The sequence below is a fragment of the Psittacula echo genome (genome assembly GCF_963264785.1).
Source record: "Psittacula echo genome assembly, chromosome: 2".
Lineage (NCBI taxonomy): Eukaryota > Metazoa > Chordata > Aves > Psittaciformes > Psittacidae > Psittacula > Psittacula echo.
In genome coordinates this window covers 60,690,610-60,705,153 of record NC_137737.1, presented here as the reverse complement: position 1 = coordinate 60,705,153, position 14,544 = coordinate 60,690,610, and the positions used below count along the sequence as shown (strand labels likewise).

The following is a 14,544-nucleotide window of genomic DNA, read 5'->3' as shown; positions in this document are numbered from 1 at the left end:
GTTCATGGGAGTAGGACCAGGGGGGCCCCGCCACCCCAGCCCCCTGCCAGCCCTTCGAGGGGGGAGCAGCCTAGGGCCCAGAGCCAGCCCCGCAGCCCCACGGGGTGCCCCAGTGTCAGTGGGGACCCCCCCAGTCCCCCGTCCCGGCCGGGGGTGCGGGGCCGGGCCGTCAGCAGGCGAACTCCTCGAAGGGGCCTAGAGCCGGGTGACGAGGTAGCACGTTCGGGGCGAAGGTGAGACTGTCCGTGCGGCAGCGCAGGGGGGCACAGGCGCCCTGGGGACAAGAGGGGAGGTTGGGGGCAGCCAGGGATCCACGCAGTCACTCCCCCCACCCATCGTGCTGCAGCCACCCTCCTTCTTCCACTGTGTTTGGCTCTGCCCCATTCCCCCTCCCCATGCAACCCTCAGGCCCCTGATATCTGGGGGTCCCTCTTGTCCTCTGGAGTCCCAGTGGGGGTGATGGGATGGCCCCTTGCCAGGCCAGCCTGGCTGTGTGGGGCTCTGAGCAGGGGGACCCGGGGAACACAGTGCTGGGAAGTGATGCATGAGGATGGGAGCAGAGCTGGCGGGGGGGTGACCCCCATAACCGGCTCTGGGGATGATGCCAAGAAAAGCCTGGGATGGAGTGAAGGGGGGTGTGGACCCTCGGGGCCCATCTGCAGGGGAACTTGGGGGTTGCATCCTCCTTGCTGTGCCCCAGCCAGGGACCCCGATCACCCTCCCTGGGGGGGCAGCCCCATGGCTCCCCATGCCGGCAGTGCCAGGTTTGGGGCTCAAGGATGCTGTCCCCCTGGTGTGGAGCTGGGATGTCTACCTGGGCCCCGGAGGGAGCGGGACAGCGGGGCTGCCCGGGACTGCTGGGTGCTCCTGCCAGGCGGTGGGGTGCAGGACAGACGGGCGGATGGACAGACGGACAGAGAGGAGCGAATGAGTGCACAGGGTCCGAGCGGGAGATGGTGCCGGTCCCGGGCGGGATGAGGCCGGGCAGCAGATGGGTGGGATGAGGTGCAAGGCCCCCCCCTTGCCGGCTGTGCCAGGGGAGGGGGGTCGGGGGGCTGTGGGGGGGTTACCAGGGTGCTGCTGTCACTCCTGGGGGTCTTCTTCTTCTCCTTGTAGAAGCTGAGGAGTTTGTCCCGGAAGACCTGGGGAAGGCAGGTCAGAGCTCCCAGCCATGGGGCAGGTGTGGGGCCGGGGGAGCCGGGGGGTGCTCACCTCGTACAGGTAGTCAAAGATCTCCAGGATGGTGAGGAGGCTGGCGCCGATGAAGAGCCCCATCTGCCCCCCGATATCACCTGGGCAGGGGGGTGGCATTAGAGGGGGGCTGCCCCCCTGCACACCCCCCCCCCCCCACCTGCCCCCAGTCTTCCCAGTCCCTCACCCAGCAGCCCAGCCACCTCGTACGCCTTCTTCTGCTCAATCATCTCATAGTTCAGGGCCTCAAAGAAGATGTCCAGCACCAGCACATTGTCCCTGGGGGAGACAGATGGGTCTGGGATGGATGGACAGACGTGCCATCAGGCAGCAAACCCAGTTGGGGGTCTTTGGGGGGCTGCACTGTGCCATGGCGGGAAGAGGCAGATGGGTCAGCCCTGGGCTGGGCTGGCACAAAGATGTTCTATGCCATGCTGTGCTGTGCCATGCCGTGTCTTGCCATGCCATGCCATGCTTTGCTGAGCCATGCTGTGTCGTGTTGTGCCATGCTGGTTCACTTATGCTGGGGGATGTTGCATGGCCGTGCTGCGCTGTGTCACACCATCACTGAATCATAGAATCAACTGGGTTGGAAAAGGTCATCGGATCCAACCATTACCCCAGGACTGCCAAGTCCACCACTAAACCATGTCACTGAGGGCCTCACCTACGCGGTTTGTGAACACTTCCAGAGGCGGGGATGCTGTCATGCCATGCCAGTTCATGTCTGCTGAGGCATGCCCTGCGGCCGTGCCATGCCGTATGACCCCATCAGGCCATGCCGTGCCACGCGCTGCTGGGTCTGCGGTCCAGCGCAGCGGTGGTGGCACTCACGCGATGTACTGCTCCGTCTTGTTGAACTTCTTGGCCAGGTACCTGGCGGAGGCCTTGCTGGGGATCTTCACCATGGAGAGCTCTTTGCCATAGCGCACCATGGCGCAGGGCGTGCGGCAGGCGCAGTAATCGCTGTCCTTCTTCACCAGGAAGTCTGGGGGGGACGCGGGTGGGACCGGGACCACGGGGACCGTGTGGCCATGACACCCGCCCAAGTGGGGTTGGGCTGCTCTGAGGCCAAGGCCCGGGTGGTGGCGGGTGCCAGTGACATGGGACAAGCACGTCTGGGGTCTGAGCAGGCTAGGATGGGCACAGGGACACTGGTGCCACGTTAGCAGTGATGCAGCCTGGCAGGCAGTGGGGGGTCCCGGGGGTGATGCTGGAGGTGTCAGGGGATGGCGGTCCCCGGGGTCAGACCCGGGATGCGGGGTAGTGGAGGGCAGGGTGCCCCCGGTACGTACCCAGTGCAGGGTCAGCGCACTCCTTGTACTGCTCCGGGGTGCAGACGTTGGCGTTGCCTGCGGGGAAGGCGGCGGTCGCAGGGGCAGGAGGGTCTCCCCACCGTCCTGGCCCTGCAGCAGCCGCCCCCCGGCTCCAGCCCCGGCCCCGGCTCACCCGGCATGTGCACCATGCGGCAGTTGCAGTTCTCGGCCAGGTAGCGGGTCTCGCAGTCCAGGCGGCAGGCGGTGATGCTGTAGTTGGTGAAGAAGTCGGATTCGATGGGGGTGGCCTTGCAGTCCCCCCACGGCGGGGGCAGGTACACCAGCTGCCAGCCCTCGGCTAAGGAAAACACGCTGTCCAGGGCGTCCCCAGTGTCCCAGCCACCATTGTGCCCGTCCATTGGGAAGAGCTCATCCCATGCAGCCAGCGCTTGGGGCTTATCCCGCTCCCAGCCCTGCCCCTCCTTGCTGAGCGCTCGGATGGGTTTCAGGGCCAGCATCACTGCACCCAGTGGGAGGGAAGGATCCGGGTGAGGGCTGGTACATGGCACCAGACCGGACCCCAGTGGTCCCCCCAGTGGTGGCCAGCAGAGCTGTGCCATGGCTGGTGCGGGTGCATGCTTGGTGAGGCAGCAGCAGGGCCCAGCACAGCACCCACTGGTGCCAAGGGCCACATTCCCAGCCGCCTGCACTGCGAGCGCCGGCACACATGGAGACACCCACTCCAGGCACCTAAATTTAGGTGTCTGGCTGCGTGGGCTGGATGCCGCCCCTGCCGACGGTCTGTTCAGCAGGAGATGGGGGGGTCACTGCTGAAGCCGGTGCCTACGGCAGCACCACGGGGCTGCCCCACACTGTACCGCGGTGCTCCTGGCTGTTGTGGTGGCAGAGCTGCTGCACCGGTGGTGTGGTGCCCACCATGCGGCACAGCTCAGCATAAGATGTCCAGTGGGGATGGCTGTGGCTGTGCCGGCACTGCCCGAGCCCCAGGGTGGCTGTGCCATTGCCATGCATGGGATACCCGCTGCTGCTGGCAGGACACGAAGGTCTGGAAGCCGGGCGCCACGCCGAAGCCCAGCTGGTCAATGAAGGGGGGCTCCTCCTGGCTGTGGATCTGCACCTTCACCCCCGCCTCGTAGGAGGTCTCGTCTGCAAGGCAGGGCGGGCGTCAGGGGCGCGGGGTGGCGGCGGGGCCGCGGGCAGGGCTGGGGGGTCCCTCACCCGTGTCCCCCCAGACGGGCAGGTATTCCTCCTGCTGCACGTTGAGCATCAGCTCCAGGCCGTTCCCCGCGCCGCCCTGCAGCGTGGTCAGCACCTCCCGGCCCGGGCCCCCCGAGTTGAAGGTGTAGCACTTGCCGAGGCGCGTGAAGATCTGTGGGGACACGGCTGGAGACTCAGCATCCGCCATGGGGCCGCCCATGGGATGGCGGCATTGGGGTGCTGGGGAGAGGAGCTGGCCCCTCTCTGCTCTGCACCCACTGAGCTGGGCTGGGGGGCAGCACCCAGGGATCCAGCCCAGTCCCAAGGCAAGAGCCCAGTGCAGAACCCCAGCACCCTCTCAGTCCATGTGCAGGGGAGGAGCTGGCGCACCCCTCCCTTCCCCTTTGGCACCAGCATGGGGCCGTGGATGGGGCACGGGGCTGTGGATTGAGCTGTGAGGCAGCCACTGCTGTCCCTGCTCCAGCATGGTGTCATTGGCTTTGCCGGGCCCAACACCCTTCAGGATTCCCTCGCCGCCATGTCCTACCTTACATCCTGCGCCACAGGCCCCCACTGATCCCTATGGCAGAGGAAGAGACCCTCTCCAGCCCCATCAGGTGGGATGCAGGACCCCAACCTCTGGGAAGGCACCTGCAGCCCCCTGCCTGGGGCTGACCCACCTCTTCCCACAGCCTCCCAGCATGGAGAAAGGCCCCCACTGGCCTCTGCGGACGCTTGGCAGGGAGCACAGACCAGCCAACATGACATCCTCGCCCCCCTGCCCCACAGCCACTGCTCTCCATTGGGGAGCAGGGCTGAGAGCTCCACACTCCAACCATCACCCAAGCCTGCACTGCAGCTTCAGCCCCACATCCCCAATGACCCCACATCACCACCATGGCACCACATCTCCCCACAGCCCTGTTGGTGCACTGTGGGCAAGAGGAGCTGCACTGGGGCAGCTTCTCCAAGCCCCTGCGTGTAGGGGACAGTAGGGTGGGCAGGCACTGTGCCTCCTTCCCCCCACTGCCCCACAGCCAAGCACGCCACAGCCTGCACAACCCATTGCCCCACAGCTTGTGCAACCCCACAGCCGACCCCACTGCAGTCTGCACATCCCACGGCCCCAAAACCTGCTCTGCTCTGGGGTCCTGCCCAAGCCCTGCCCAGGGCAGAGCCAGCCGTGGTGGTGGCCATGGCCATGGCAGCCGCACTCACGGTGGTGAAGTTCTCGGGGCCGCAGTCCCGGCCGCGGAAGCGGCAGCGCAGCAGCATCTCGTCAATGGGGTGCCCGGCGCGCTGGTAGAAGGCGCCCAGGTCATAGCTCTTGCTGGGGAAGAAGCCGTCGAGGTTTGGGGTCCGCCCCAGTGCGTGCAGGTAGTGGGGAAAGTCCTCGGTCCCCACCGCCAGCAGGTCCCCTCCCAGCCAGAACAGGTCATTGAGGGTGAGCTGGGAGCGCCGGATGCGGTTGTAGTTGCAGAGGGTGATGGCGGGGAAGATGAGGACGCGGCTCTGAGCCTCGTCCAGTGCGGTGACGCGGGGGTACGCGGCGTAGTGCCGGACCCGCTGCCCTGCCTGCAGCAGGAAGGTGCCCAGAGAGGCCAGGAAGGCGCCGGCCCAGAGCAGGCGTCGCGGTGCCGGCGCCCCAGGCACAAAGATGCGCCCCAGCCCGTGCAGGGTGCAGGAGCGGGCGAAGGACGTGAAGGTGGCTGCTCCCTGTGCCCCAGCGCCAGGTCCCTGTGGCTCCGCAGCCATGGCGGCCTGTCCTGACATCCCTGCTGCTGCTCTGCAGGGGGATTGGGTTTCAGCTCGGCAGCAGGGACATGGGGTGGCGGGGGAACACGTGAGCGGTGAAGGTGAGAGCCAGGAGCGGGGTTGGCTTAGCCCCAGCCGGGGAGGCCGTCATCCACACCGTCATCCCACCGGGACACAAGGGCCTGCCCTGCGCCAGCCTCACAGAGCCACCGGCTATCGGCACCCACAGGCAGGGACCAGCACCCATAGCCATAGACACCGGCACCTACAGGCAGAGATCCCAGCACCCACAGCCATGGACTTCAGCACTCAAAACTCCCCAGGGACCAATGCCCGTAGCGAGGGACCATCCACAGCCGGGGACCTCAGAGCCCAAACCCCAAAGCGCCCTCAGCACCCAGAGCCCCCCCAGCGTGACCCTGAGCTGAGCAACCCTGAGCTGCTCTCCCAGAACCACCCAGCCCTGCAGTCCCTTCTTCTCCAGGTACGTATGGGGCATTTCCCACCCCATAACCAGACCCCCACTGCCTCTGGCCTCCCCCCCACACCCTGGGGCAGAGCCATCCCATGCCCCCACTTCACAGAGGGGCTGCCTTGATGTGCAGGGCGAGAGGGGGCTGCAGCCATGGCCCTCAGTCCTATCACTGACCCATGACCTGGGGGGGAGAACGGGGGGAACTCCTAAGTGCCTCATGGGGTCATGGCCCACCGGCCATGGGGTGTCCCCACTGGGTGTGTGTCCCACCCATCTTGTCCCATGGAAGGGGGGGGATGCTGCTGTGGCAACGGATTGCTCCCAAAAAGGGGAGCCGTTGCCATGGCAACGCGCTGTCCAAGGAGGAAGGGGGGGGCGACTGCCATGGCAACGGCTGCCCGGCACAGGGATGTGCTGTGGGCCGGTGGCTAGCGGTGGAGGGGACAAGAGGAAGGACACGGCAGGGACAAGAACACAGCCGCAGCACTGCCTGTCATCCTGGTCCCCACATGTGGGGTATCCCACCATCAGGGTCCCTGTCCCTGCTCCCTATGGATCCTGTTCCCACACTCAGAACCCTCCTGTCCCTGAGTACCCCTTGCTCCTGGGCTCCCAGCCTGCCCCATCCCTGCAAGTGCTGGGGGGCACAACTGAGGGCAGAGACCCACCCCACATGGCCCTGGCTTTGCACACCCCCCACATCCAACACCAAGGACTCCATGGCTGAGGCCACGTGCGCAGCCCCAGAGCCCAATGCCACCAGATAGGACGTGGTGACAGAAGCTGCCGGCTCAGCGTTGAGTCCCGGGGCAGCGGATCATAATCCCTCACTAAACCCTGGCATTAGCTCCATCCCTTTCACCGGCAAAGTTGCAGCGCCTGCAGCCGGAGGCAGGGCTGGGCCTCCCGGGGGGGCCGCGTGTGCCAGGGCGGCCGTGGCTGCCCGGGCAGAAGTTTCTCACCACAGCCTGTCATGTGGCACGTGTGGGCAGAGCCCGGCAGCATCCACAACCCCGGGGGCAGCCGGAGCAGCGCAGCATGTGGATCATCGGCACGGGAATGGAGATGGGAGCCCGCGCAAGCCCGGGGCAGGGAATGGTTCGCTCACATTCCCCAGTGAGGCGCTGGCTTTCAGGCTGCAGCAAGCTGCTGTGTGCCACCCGGGGGACCGCAACCCTCACACCGGTGTCACACCCCTCAACCGCAGGGGCATCACCAGAGCTGCTCCGGCAAAGTGCCCATGGAGCTGCTGCCCAAGGGATGCTTTTCAAACGAGGAATTAATTTTCCCAAGGAAAATTGATTTTGCGCACTAAGAGGCTTAAGCTCCCGGTCATTGCTGTTGTGATAGCGCAGCCACGGGGATGGGGATGGGGACTGAGCAGAGCCGTGCGCGGCGGGCACAGGCGGCACAGCTCCCACAGCACGCTGCCTCCCGGCGCTGCCGCAGCACAAAGGACGTGCCCGTCCTGCCTGCACCAACACCCTGCCTGCACCACCTCCCTGCCCGTCCCTCACTGCCCAGGCGGGCCCAGCACAGGTTGCCCATGGATGAGGTTTGCCTGAGGGAGCCGAGTGCGGGGTCAGGGGACCCCGTGCCCACCCAGTGCTGCATGGGGCAGGGAAGGTGGTACCTGCTCCTTTGGCCACCCTGCTGCCCACACCCGCACAGGGACATGGCAGTGCTGCTCCCCCCACCGTGATCTGGCAGCTTTCCACAGCCCAGGAGACACAGCTTGGTGCTGTGCGGCCTCACTGGCACACCGCTGGGGCACAGCACGGGTGGTGAGAGGACACAGGCACTGGTGATTGGAGCAGAACAGGCGCAGCCCCCAAGAGCAGTTGGGAATGCTGGGGACAGCACCAGGGCTGGGTGGCTGCTGGGGGACAGCTCAGCACAGGGGACCTCTGCCCATGCCCACATGGTTGTCTGGGGCTGGCACAGGGGCAGCGGGGCCATAGGCTGAACCCATGAGCATCCCGCACCCACCAGCATCCCATTCCCAAGTGGGTGCTCACAGGCAGAGCCACCCAGCCTGGCGCAGGCCTCCAGCACAGCACGGCTCCTGCCTGGGCACCGTTCCCAGCAGCCTGGCACCCCTGCAGCGAGCATGGGGTGGTGACACCCCTGGCTGGCAGCCGGCCTGCCACAGCACGTGGGGAGGCGAGCAGGGGCTGATGTGCTGCCGGTGGCCAGATGTGCTGGCAGGATGGTTGTGGGCTCACCCATGGGCACTGTGGCAGCCCCAGCAGCACCAGCGCCTGACCCTGGAAGGACACCCACATCCATGCGCAGTCACCTCTACCCAGGCACCGTGGCCGGCACTCACCACGGTGAAGTTGCGTGCGGTGCAGTTGACGCCGCGGAAGGAGCACTGCAGCAGCATGTCAGACAGGTCATGGCCCGTGCGGTTGTAGAACTCGGCCATGCTGAAGGGCTTCGCCTTGAAGTTCTTGAAGTTGGCCTTGTCACGCAGGGCGGCCAGGACGTGGGGCTCGGCCAGCTGTGGGTTGCTGATCTCGTAGCGGTCATTGAGCAGCGCCAGCAGCTCGCCCACGTGGTACATGTCGTTGCGGGTGATCTTGGAGAAGCGGAACTCGTTGAGGTTGCAGATGGTGATGGCCGGGAAGGTGAGGTTGTGGGCAGCCACCTCGTCCAGCTTGGTGACGTGGGGGTAGGTGAGGAAGTAGGCGACGCGCTCGGCACACACCAGCAGCAGCAGCCCCAGCGAGCCCAGGAAGAAAGCGCCCCACAGCACGCGGCGCAGCGACACGGCCCCGTAGGCGAAGACGTGGCTGATGCCGTGCAGCGAGGAGCTGTGGGCGAAGGCTCGCAGGCTGGAGAACCCCTCGCCCTCCCCGCTGCCCTCTGAGCCCGACCTCATCCTGCCACTGGGCCTCCACGCTCCCCACCGCCCTCAGCCCCTTGGTTGCCCCATCGCCATGCTGGGCTCAGGGTGCTGTGGGCAGGGTGGGCAGGGGATGGCAGGCAGGGGATGGCGAGGAGGGGATGGTAGCGAGGGGATGGAAGCGAGGGGAAGGAGAAGCTGGGCTGGGTGAGCGGGAAAGACGGGCAAGGCAGGACCGGCCCCTCCCCTCCCGCACTTGCCGGTGCCGCGGAGCCACCGGTCAGCGCAGCCCCATCTCTCGCCCCGTCCCCGTTCCCATCCCCGCTCCCGGCTCCGCTCCCGCTGCCGCGGCGCAGCCGCTGCCGCTGCCGGTCTGCGGCCGCCCCCGCCCCTCCCGCGGCGGCTCCACCCGCCGCCGCCGCCCCCCAGCGAGCACGGGCGGGGGGCGCGGAGCCGGCTCCGCCGCTGCCGCCGAGCCCGGATCCCCGCCGGGCCCGGCCCTGCAGGAGCCCCCCGGGCCGTGCTGGGCCCCCCCACCGGCAGCTGCAGAGTGGGCCCGGCCCGTAGCCCTGCCAGCAGCGGCGGGGCCGGGTGCCTGGGATATGGGGGAGGGCTCAGCAGGCAGGTCCCTCCCTCCCCGGGGGGACCAGGGCACCCCCCCCATCCTGAGGGGCGATGCAGGGGTCTCCCCCATCCCGGGTGTCACGCATTGGGCTCCCAGCCAGGGAGGGTCACACACAAAGGGGTTCCCAAGCACAGAGGGTGACAAAGGGGCCTCTCCAACCTGAGGGGCAACACAGGGTATTCTCCACCCCAGGGCATCATGAAGGGGTTCTCCCTACTCTGGGGGTGACAGAGAGGTCCCCCTACTCCGGGGGGTGATGCAGGGAGTGACCCTCCACGCTAGGGCAAGACACAAGGGACCCACACCCTGGAGGGGACCTGCACCCTGGAGGGTGACACAAAGACCCTCCAACCCGGATGGGGTCACACAGGGGGTCCCCATCCCATAGGGTTACCTCCCCTACTGCCCAGCCTGGTCTGGTTTGGTCCTTCCCCAGCACCGAACCACAGAGCAGAGCCCCAGCAGCCACTTTCCACCCCTAGTTTATTGGGGGGCACCAGGAGCGGCTGTGCCCTCCCCAGGCCCTGCCCCATGCTCAGTACCCGTCCTTGGTCTGCCTGCGGATGAGCTCGGCATAGAGCCCACCTCGTCGCAACAGCTCCTCATGGGTCCCTGCCTGTGGGGACAGTGGAGATGGTGTCACCCGTGGGGCTGTGCACCCCTCGCCCCACACGCCCACCCCACATTCCCCCCCCGGCACCTCTCACCTCAGCCACGCGTCCCTGCGCCAGCACCACGATGAGGTCAGCCCCACGGATGGTGCTGAGGCGGTGGGCGATGAGCAGCACGGTACGGCCCGAGGCGGCACGGTCCAGCGCCTCCTGCACCACCTTCTCTGACTGGGCATCCAGCGCGCTTGTGGCCTCATCCAGGATGAGGACAGCAGGGTCCTTCAGCAGGGCTCGGGCAATGGCAACGCGCTGCTTCTGACCCCCAGAGAGTGCCACGCCGCGCTCACCTGATGGCACAACCGAGGATGCCTTCAGTGACATGGGTTAGTGGTGGATTTGGCAGTGCTGGCGTAACGGCTGGACTTGATGATCTTAAATGTCTTTTCTGATGCAGTTGATTCTATGATGGAGCCACGCTGGCTGGGAGATGACCCACAGCTAGGATGGGAGCAGAAGGGCACAGCCATGCTCCCACCCCAAGCTCAGGACCTCCAGGAACCTGCCGAACCACAACCACATCCTCCCCATGGGCAGCCCAGCACAGCCTTGTGCCAGAAGTAACCAGCACCCAATGTCCCTGAGGGGACGTGGGCCACCTTAGCCAGGGTCTCAGGCTCTGAGGTTCCTCTGTCCCACCTCACCCAGCCCAGCACATACCCACAACAGTGTTGTAGCCCTCGGGGAAGCTGCGGATGAAGTTGTCAGCGTTGGCGAGCCGTGCCGCGGCGTACACCTCGGCATCAGAAGCTCCCGGCTTCCCAAAGCGGATGTTCTCCATGATGGTTGTTCCAAAGAGCACCGGCTCCTATGGCAGCATCTGGCCTCTCAGCATGGAGCCCTGGATGGGGCCACCTCCCACCCCTCCTTTGGGGATAGTATGGGCCCAGGGGGTCCCATCCTGTGCCTGGGAGAAGCACCCCACTGCAGACCAATGCCCCACAGCAGCCCCACACCTGACTGATGAAGCCGATGACCTGCCCTCGCAGCCAGGAGGGGTCCAGGGAGGAGATGTCGTGGCCATCTAGGGTGATGGTGCCCTGTGTGGGCTCATAGAACCGCTCCAGCAGCGCCGCCACTGTCGACTTCCCTGTGGAGGGGAGCCCCTAGCCCCATGGCACTCCCAGTCATGCGTCCCCATGACCCCAGCATCACGGAGAGCTGCTGGGTGGTGGGGGGCATGGTGGCCAGTTCCCGCTTCCTGGCACCCACTGGGCAGGAGGATGCACCCAGGACCAGTGAGAGGCTGATCTGGCATCTCTGGGGTCCTGGGAGAGCGAGGGTCTTGGCCAGGCCAGTACCTCCTCCAGATGGTCCCACGATGGCCACGGTCTTGCAGGGCGGCAGGGTGAGGGTGAAGTCCTGCAGGACCAGGTAGCCAGGGCGGGTGGGATAACTGTGGGGAGAGGAGTGGGGTGATGTGGGAACATGGTGCCAGTCCCCTGCCCCCAGAGGGGTCTGGGAGGGCACTTACCTGAAGGAGACATGGTGGAAGCAGATGTGGCCGAGCAGGGAGTGGCTGGGGATGGATTTTCCACCCCGCAGCGCCACGCTGGGCTCCAGTGTCAGCAGCTCGAAGACGCGGGCACCGGCGCTGAGCCCTCGCACCACCTGTGGGGATGGCGGTGGGAGCACTCCCAGCCCTGGCTCCACAGCCCTGGGGGCCAGCAGGACCCCCACCGCCACCTACCTGCCCCAGCAGGATGGAGATGTTGGCCATGGACCTGCGGTGCACAAGAGGAGAGGCCGAGCTCAGGGCTGAGTCATGGGTATGCCGGGTGCCAGGGGTGCTGGCATGCCCGACCCTTCCCTGACCTTTGCACCGTCTGCGAGGCCACCAAGAAGGACATGAGGTCGCCTGGTGAGAGCTCGTCCCCAGCCATCAAGGAGCCACCCACGAAGATGGTTCCCAGGACAATGCCTGTAGGATGCAGGGCAAAGATGGGACCTGAAGGGGTTCCTGCCCCATGGCACCGCCAGGTCGCACCCCACGGCAAACACTCACCATTGAGTGCCAGGTTGGAGAGCCCTTGGAAGGCGGCAATGCCCAGCCCCAGCCGCTCATTCAGGCAGCCAGCACGGTCCACCTCAGCACAGTATAGCCTGCGGGCAGGGATGAGGCTGAATCCCCCTGCACCCACACTGCCCTCACAAGGCAGGAGCCCCTGCCACAACCTTACCCTGCCTGCCGGTCCTCCATGGCAAAGGCACGCACAGTCCGGACATTTCCCAGCGCCTCATCTGCCACCCCGGTTGCCTTAGCCACCTGCAGGGAGAGGGATGAAGAGGGTGAGCAGGGGAGGCAATCCCCTGCTGCTCCAGCCCTGGTGGGGTGGGTAAGTGCAGGGTTACCTGCTCCTGTGCCCGGCGGGAGAGGCTGCGGAGGAAGGCACCAATGAGGGCCCCGGCACCCACCAGGACGGGCAGTGCCACGAGCAGGAGGCCGGTGAGCTTGGGTGAGAGCAGGTAGAGCGAGACGAAGCAGCCGGCTGTCTGTGTGCTGCTGCGCAGGCCCTGGGGATGGGAGCGGGCAGGGGTGGGTGCTGGGGCAGGGGGGACTTGGGGGGCAAGGTTGTTGCGGGTTGGTGCCACCGGATGCTGGCTTCACCTGCGAGATGGCCAGCTTGAAGGAGGACTTGAACTCCTGGATGTCGGCCGTCAGCCGGTTCACCAGCTGCCCTGTCCGGTTGGCGTCAAAGAACGCTACGTCCTGCCTGATGGATAGGGGCAGTGGGCTGCGGTGGTGGACTGATGTCTCCCTGTGCACCCCAGCCCCTGTTGCCCTGTGGGGTGTCTTACTGGAGCAGGGACGTGAAGAGTGCCTTGCGCATGCTGCCAGCCACCTGCTCCCCGACCCGCGCCAGCAGCGCGATGTACCCGAAAGTCAGCAGCCCCTGAGGAGGAGAGGGGCTTGGAGGAGCATGGAGAGAGAGGGGATGTCTCCATGATCCCCTGCTCAGCTCAGGGTGCTAGCACCCACCTGTAGGCAGTAGACAGTGAGCAGGCGCAGGGCCGGGCGCCGGACCTCCTGCAGGTAACTGGAGATGTGGCCGCGGGCGCAGCGGGCCACCACGTTCACCAGCTGCCCCAGCAGGACCGGGATGCGGACGTTGAGCAGGGCTGCGCCCAGAGCCAGCTGTGGGGACAGTGGGTGTCATACCATGGCATGGCAATGGCAAGTGTCACACCATGGGACAGGGATGGCAGGCATCATAAAATCACAGAATGGTTTGTGTTGGAAAGGACCGCAGATTCTGCAGTTCCAAGCCACCTCACACTAAACCATGTTGCCCACGGCTCTGTCCAACCTGGCCTTGAACACTGCCAGAGATGAAGCATTCACAACTTCTTTGGGCAACTCGTACCAGTGCCTCACCAACCTCACAGTAAAGAACTTCTTCCTTATATCTAAATTGAACTTCCCCTGTTTAAGTTTGAACCCATTACCCCTTGTTCTCTCACTACAGTCCCTTATGAAGCATCCATCTCCTGCATACTGTGTCATGCTGTGGCACAGTAACAGCAGGTGTCACACCATAGTATGGGGACAGCAGGCACCATGCCATGGCACAGGGACAGTGGGGACAACAGAAATCACAGCTGTCCGCCTGCCCCTGCTTACCACCACTGCTGCAGAGAGAGCCAGGAGCTGGGGACGCAGGAAGGTCCAGAACACTGGCCAGTCGAACGCGGGCTCCGGTCGGTGCTGTGCAGGCTCAGGGACAGCAGGGATGGCGGGGACAGCGGGGACAGTGGCCTCCTGGCAGCGTGCGGCTGTGCCCAGCAAGCCAAGCACCACACAGCCTGCAGCAGGGCCGACCAGGAGCAGGCAGCGTGGGGCTGGTGGCACGGTGGTGGAGGGCAGGCGAGGTGGGCTGACCAGCCCCGGGCGGCCCCCTCCATTCCTGAAACTGGGGAGAGGGGTGAGCACAGGGTGCCCGAATCAGGGGCCAGCCATGGGGACATGGGGAGCCTGGACAAGGGCCGTGTCCTCCCACGGCACAGCCAGTCCCCCATGCCATCCTGGGCTGTCTCAAGACAGGGGACACCCTCATTCCCTCCCGGTGTCCCCACTCCCGGGCTCTCCCCAGATAACCACCAGCACTCAGACCCATACAATTCTTCCCCTGGTCCCCCCACACCAGCGTCTGGGATCCTCACGCCCCGTCCCAACCCCAGCCCTGCAGCCCCCGGGAGCCCCGCTCTTCCCGCACACCTATACCCCGCAATCCCAGACCAAGGGCTTCCCTCCCGCACCCTGAAGGGAAGCCCGGGGTGTCCATCGCCCCCCCAAAAGGGACCCAGGGATCCGTACTGCCCCCGCCCCTCCTCGAGAGGTCCCGGCCCCCGGCCCGGGGCTCCCCGGTACCTGCACACCGGGCCGGGGCGGGGCCGCAGCGCTGGGAGGACCGAGCGGAGCCTGGGCCGAGCGCCGATCGCCCGCAGCAGGAACGGCACCAGCATGGCGGGCAGGGGCGGACCCGGGGAGGGCAGGGGCGGACCCGGGG

General features: G+C 66.1%; 2 protein-coding genes across 5 annotated transcripts; both read right to left on the bottom strand.

Annotated features, from left to right (window-relative positions):
- Positions 1-195: 195 nt before the first annotated feature.
- Positions 196-8,779, bottom strand: ASIC3 (acid sensing ion channel subunit 3; the record flags this gene model as incomplete). The annotated part of the gene is made up of 11 exons (XM_080610656.1): positions 196-274; positions 815-867; positions 1,071-1,142; positions 1,213-1,292; positions 1,379-1,470; positions 2,026-2,179; positions 2,487-2,543; positions 2,641-2,791; positions 3,487-3,614; positions 3,687-3,837; positions 8,225-8,779. The coding sequence occupies 11 exons, from the start codon at positions 8,777-8,779 to the stop codon at positions 196-198; spliced, it is 1,572 nt and encodes a 523-aa protein (XP_080466782.1).
- Positions 8,780-9,846: 1,067 nt separating this feature from the next.
- ABCB8 (ATP binding cassette subfamily B member 8) lies at positions 9,847-14,504 on the bottom strand. 4 transcript variants are annotated; one of them, XM_080610923.1, is made up of 16 exons: positions 14,406-14,504; positions 13,659-13,947; positions 13,017-13,172; positions 12,836-12,930; positions 12,645-12,750; positions 12,389-12,550; positions 12,217-12,302; positions 12,042-12,139; positions 11,852-11,957; positions 11,727-11,760; positions 11,511-11,647; positions 11,338-11,432; positions 10,993-11,126; positions 10,697-10,844; positions 10,076-10,326; positions 9,847-9,984 (listed from the first exon to the last, which is right to left on the bottom strand). In XM_080610923.1, exons 1-16 carry the CDS (start codon positions 14,498-14,500, stop codon positions 9,904-9,906), a joined length of 2,073 nt encoding a protein of 690 aa, XP_080467049.1. In that variant the 5' UTR covers positions 14,501-14,504; the 3' UTR covers positions 9,847-9,903. The 4 variants fall into 4 exon arrangements, with proteins under 4 accessions (XP_080467049.1, XP_080467051.1, XP_080467050.1 ...); XM_080610925.1 differs by lacking the exons at positions 11,852-11,957; positions 12,042-12,139; XM_080610924.1 differs by lacking the exons at positions 12,645-12,750; positions 12,836-12,930.
- Positions 14,505-14,544: the final 40 nt, after the last annotated feature.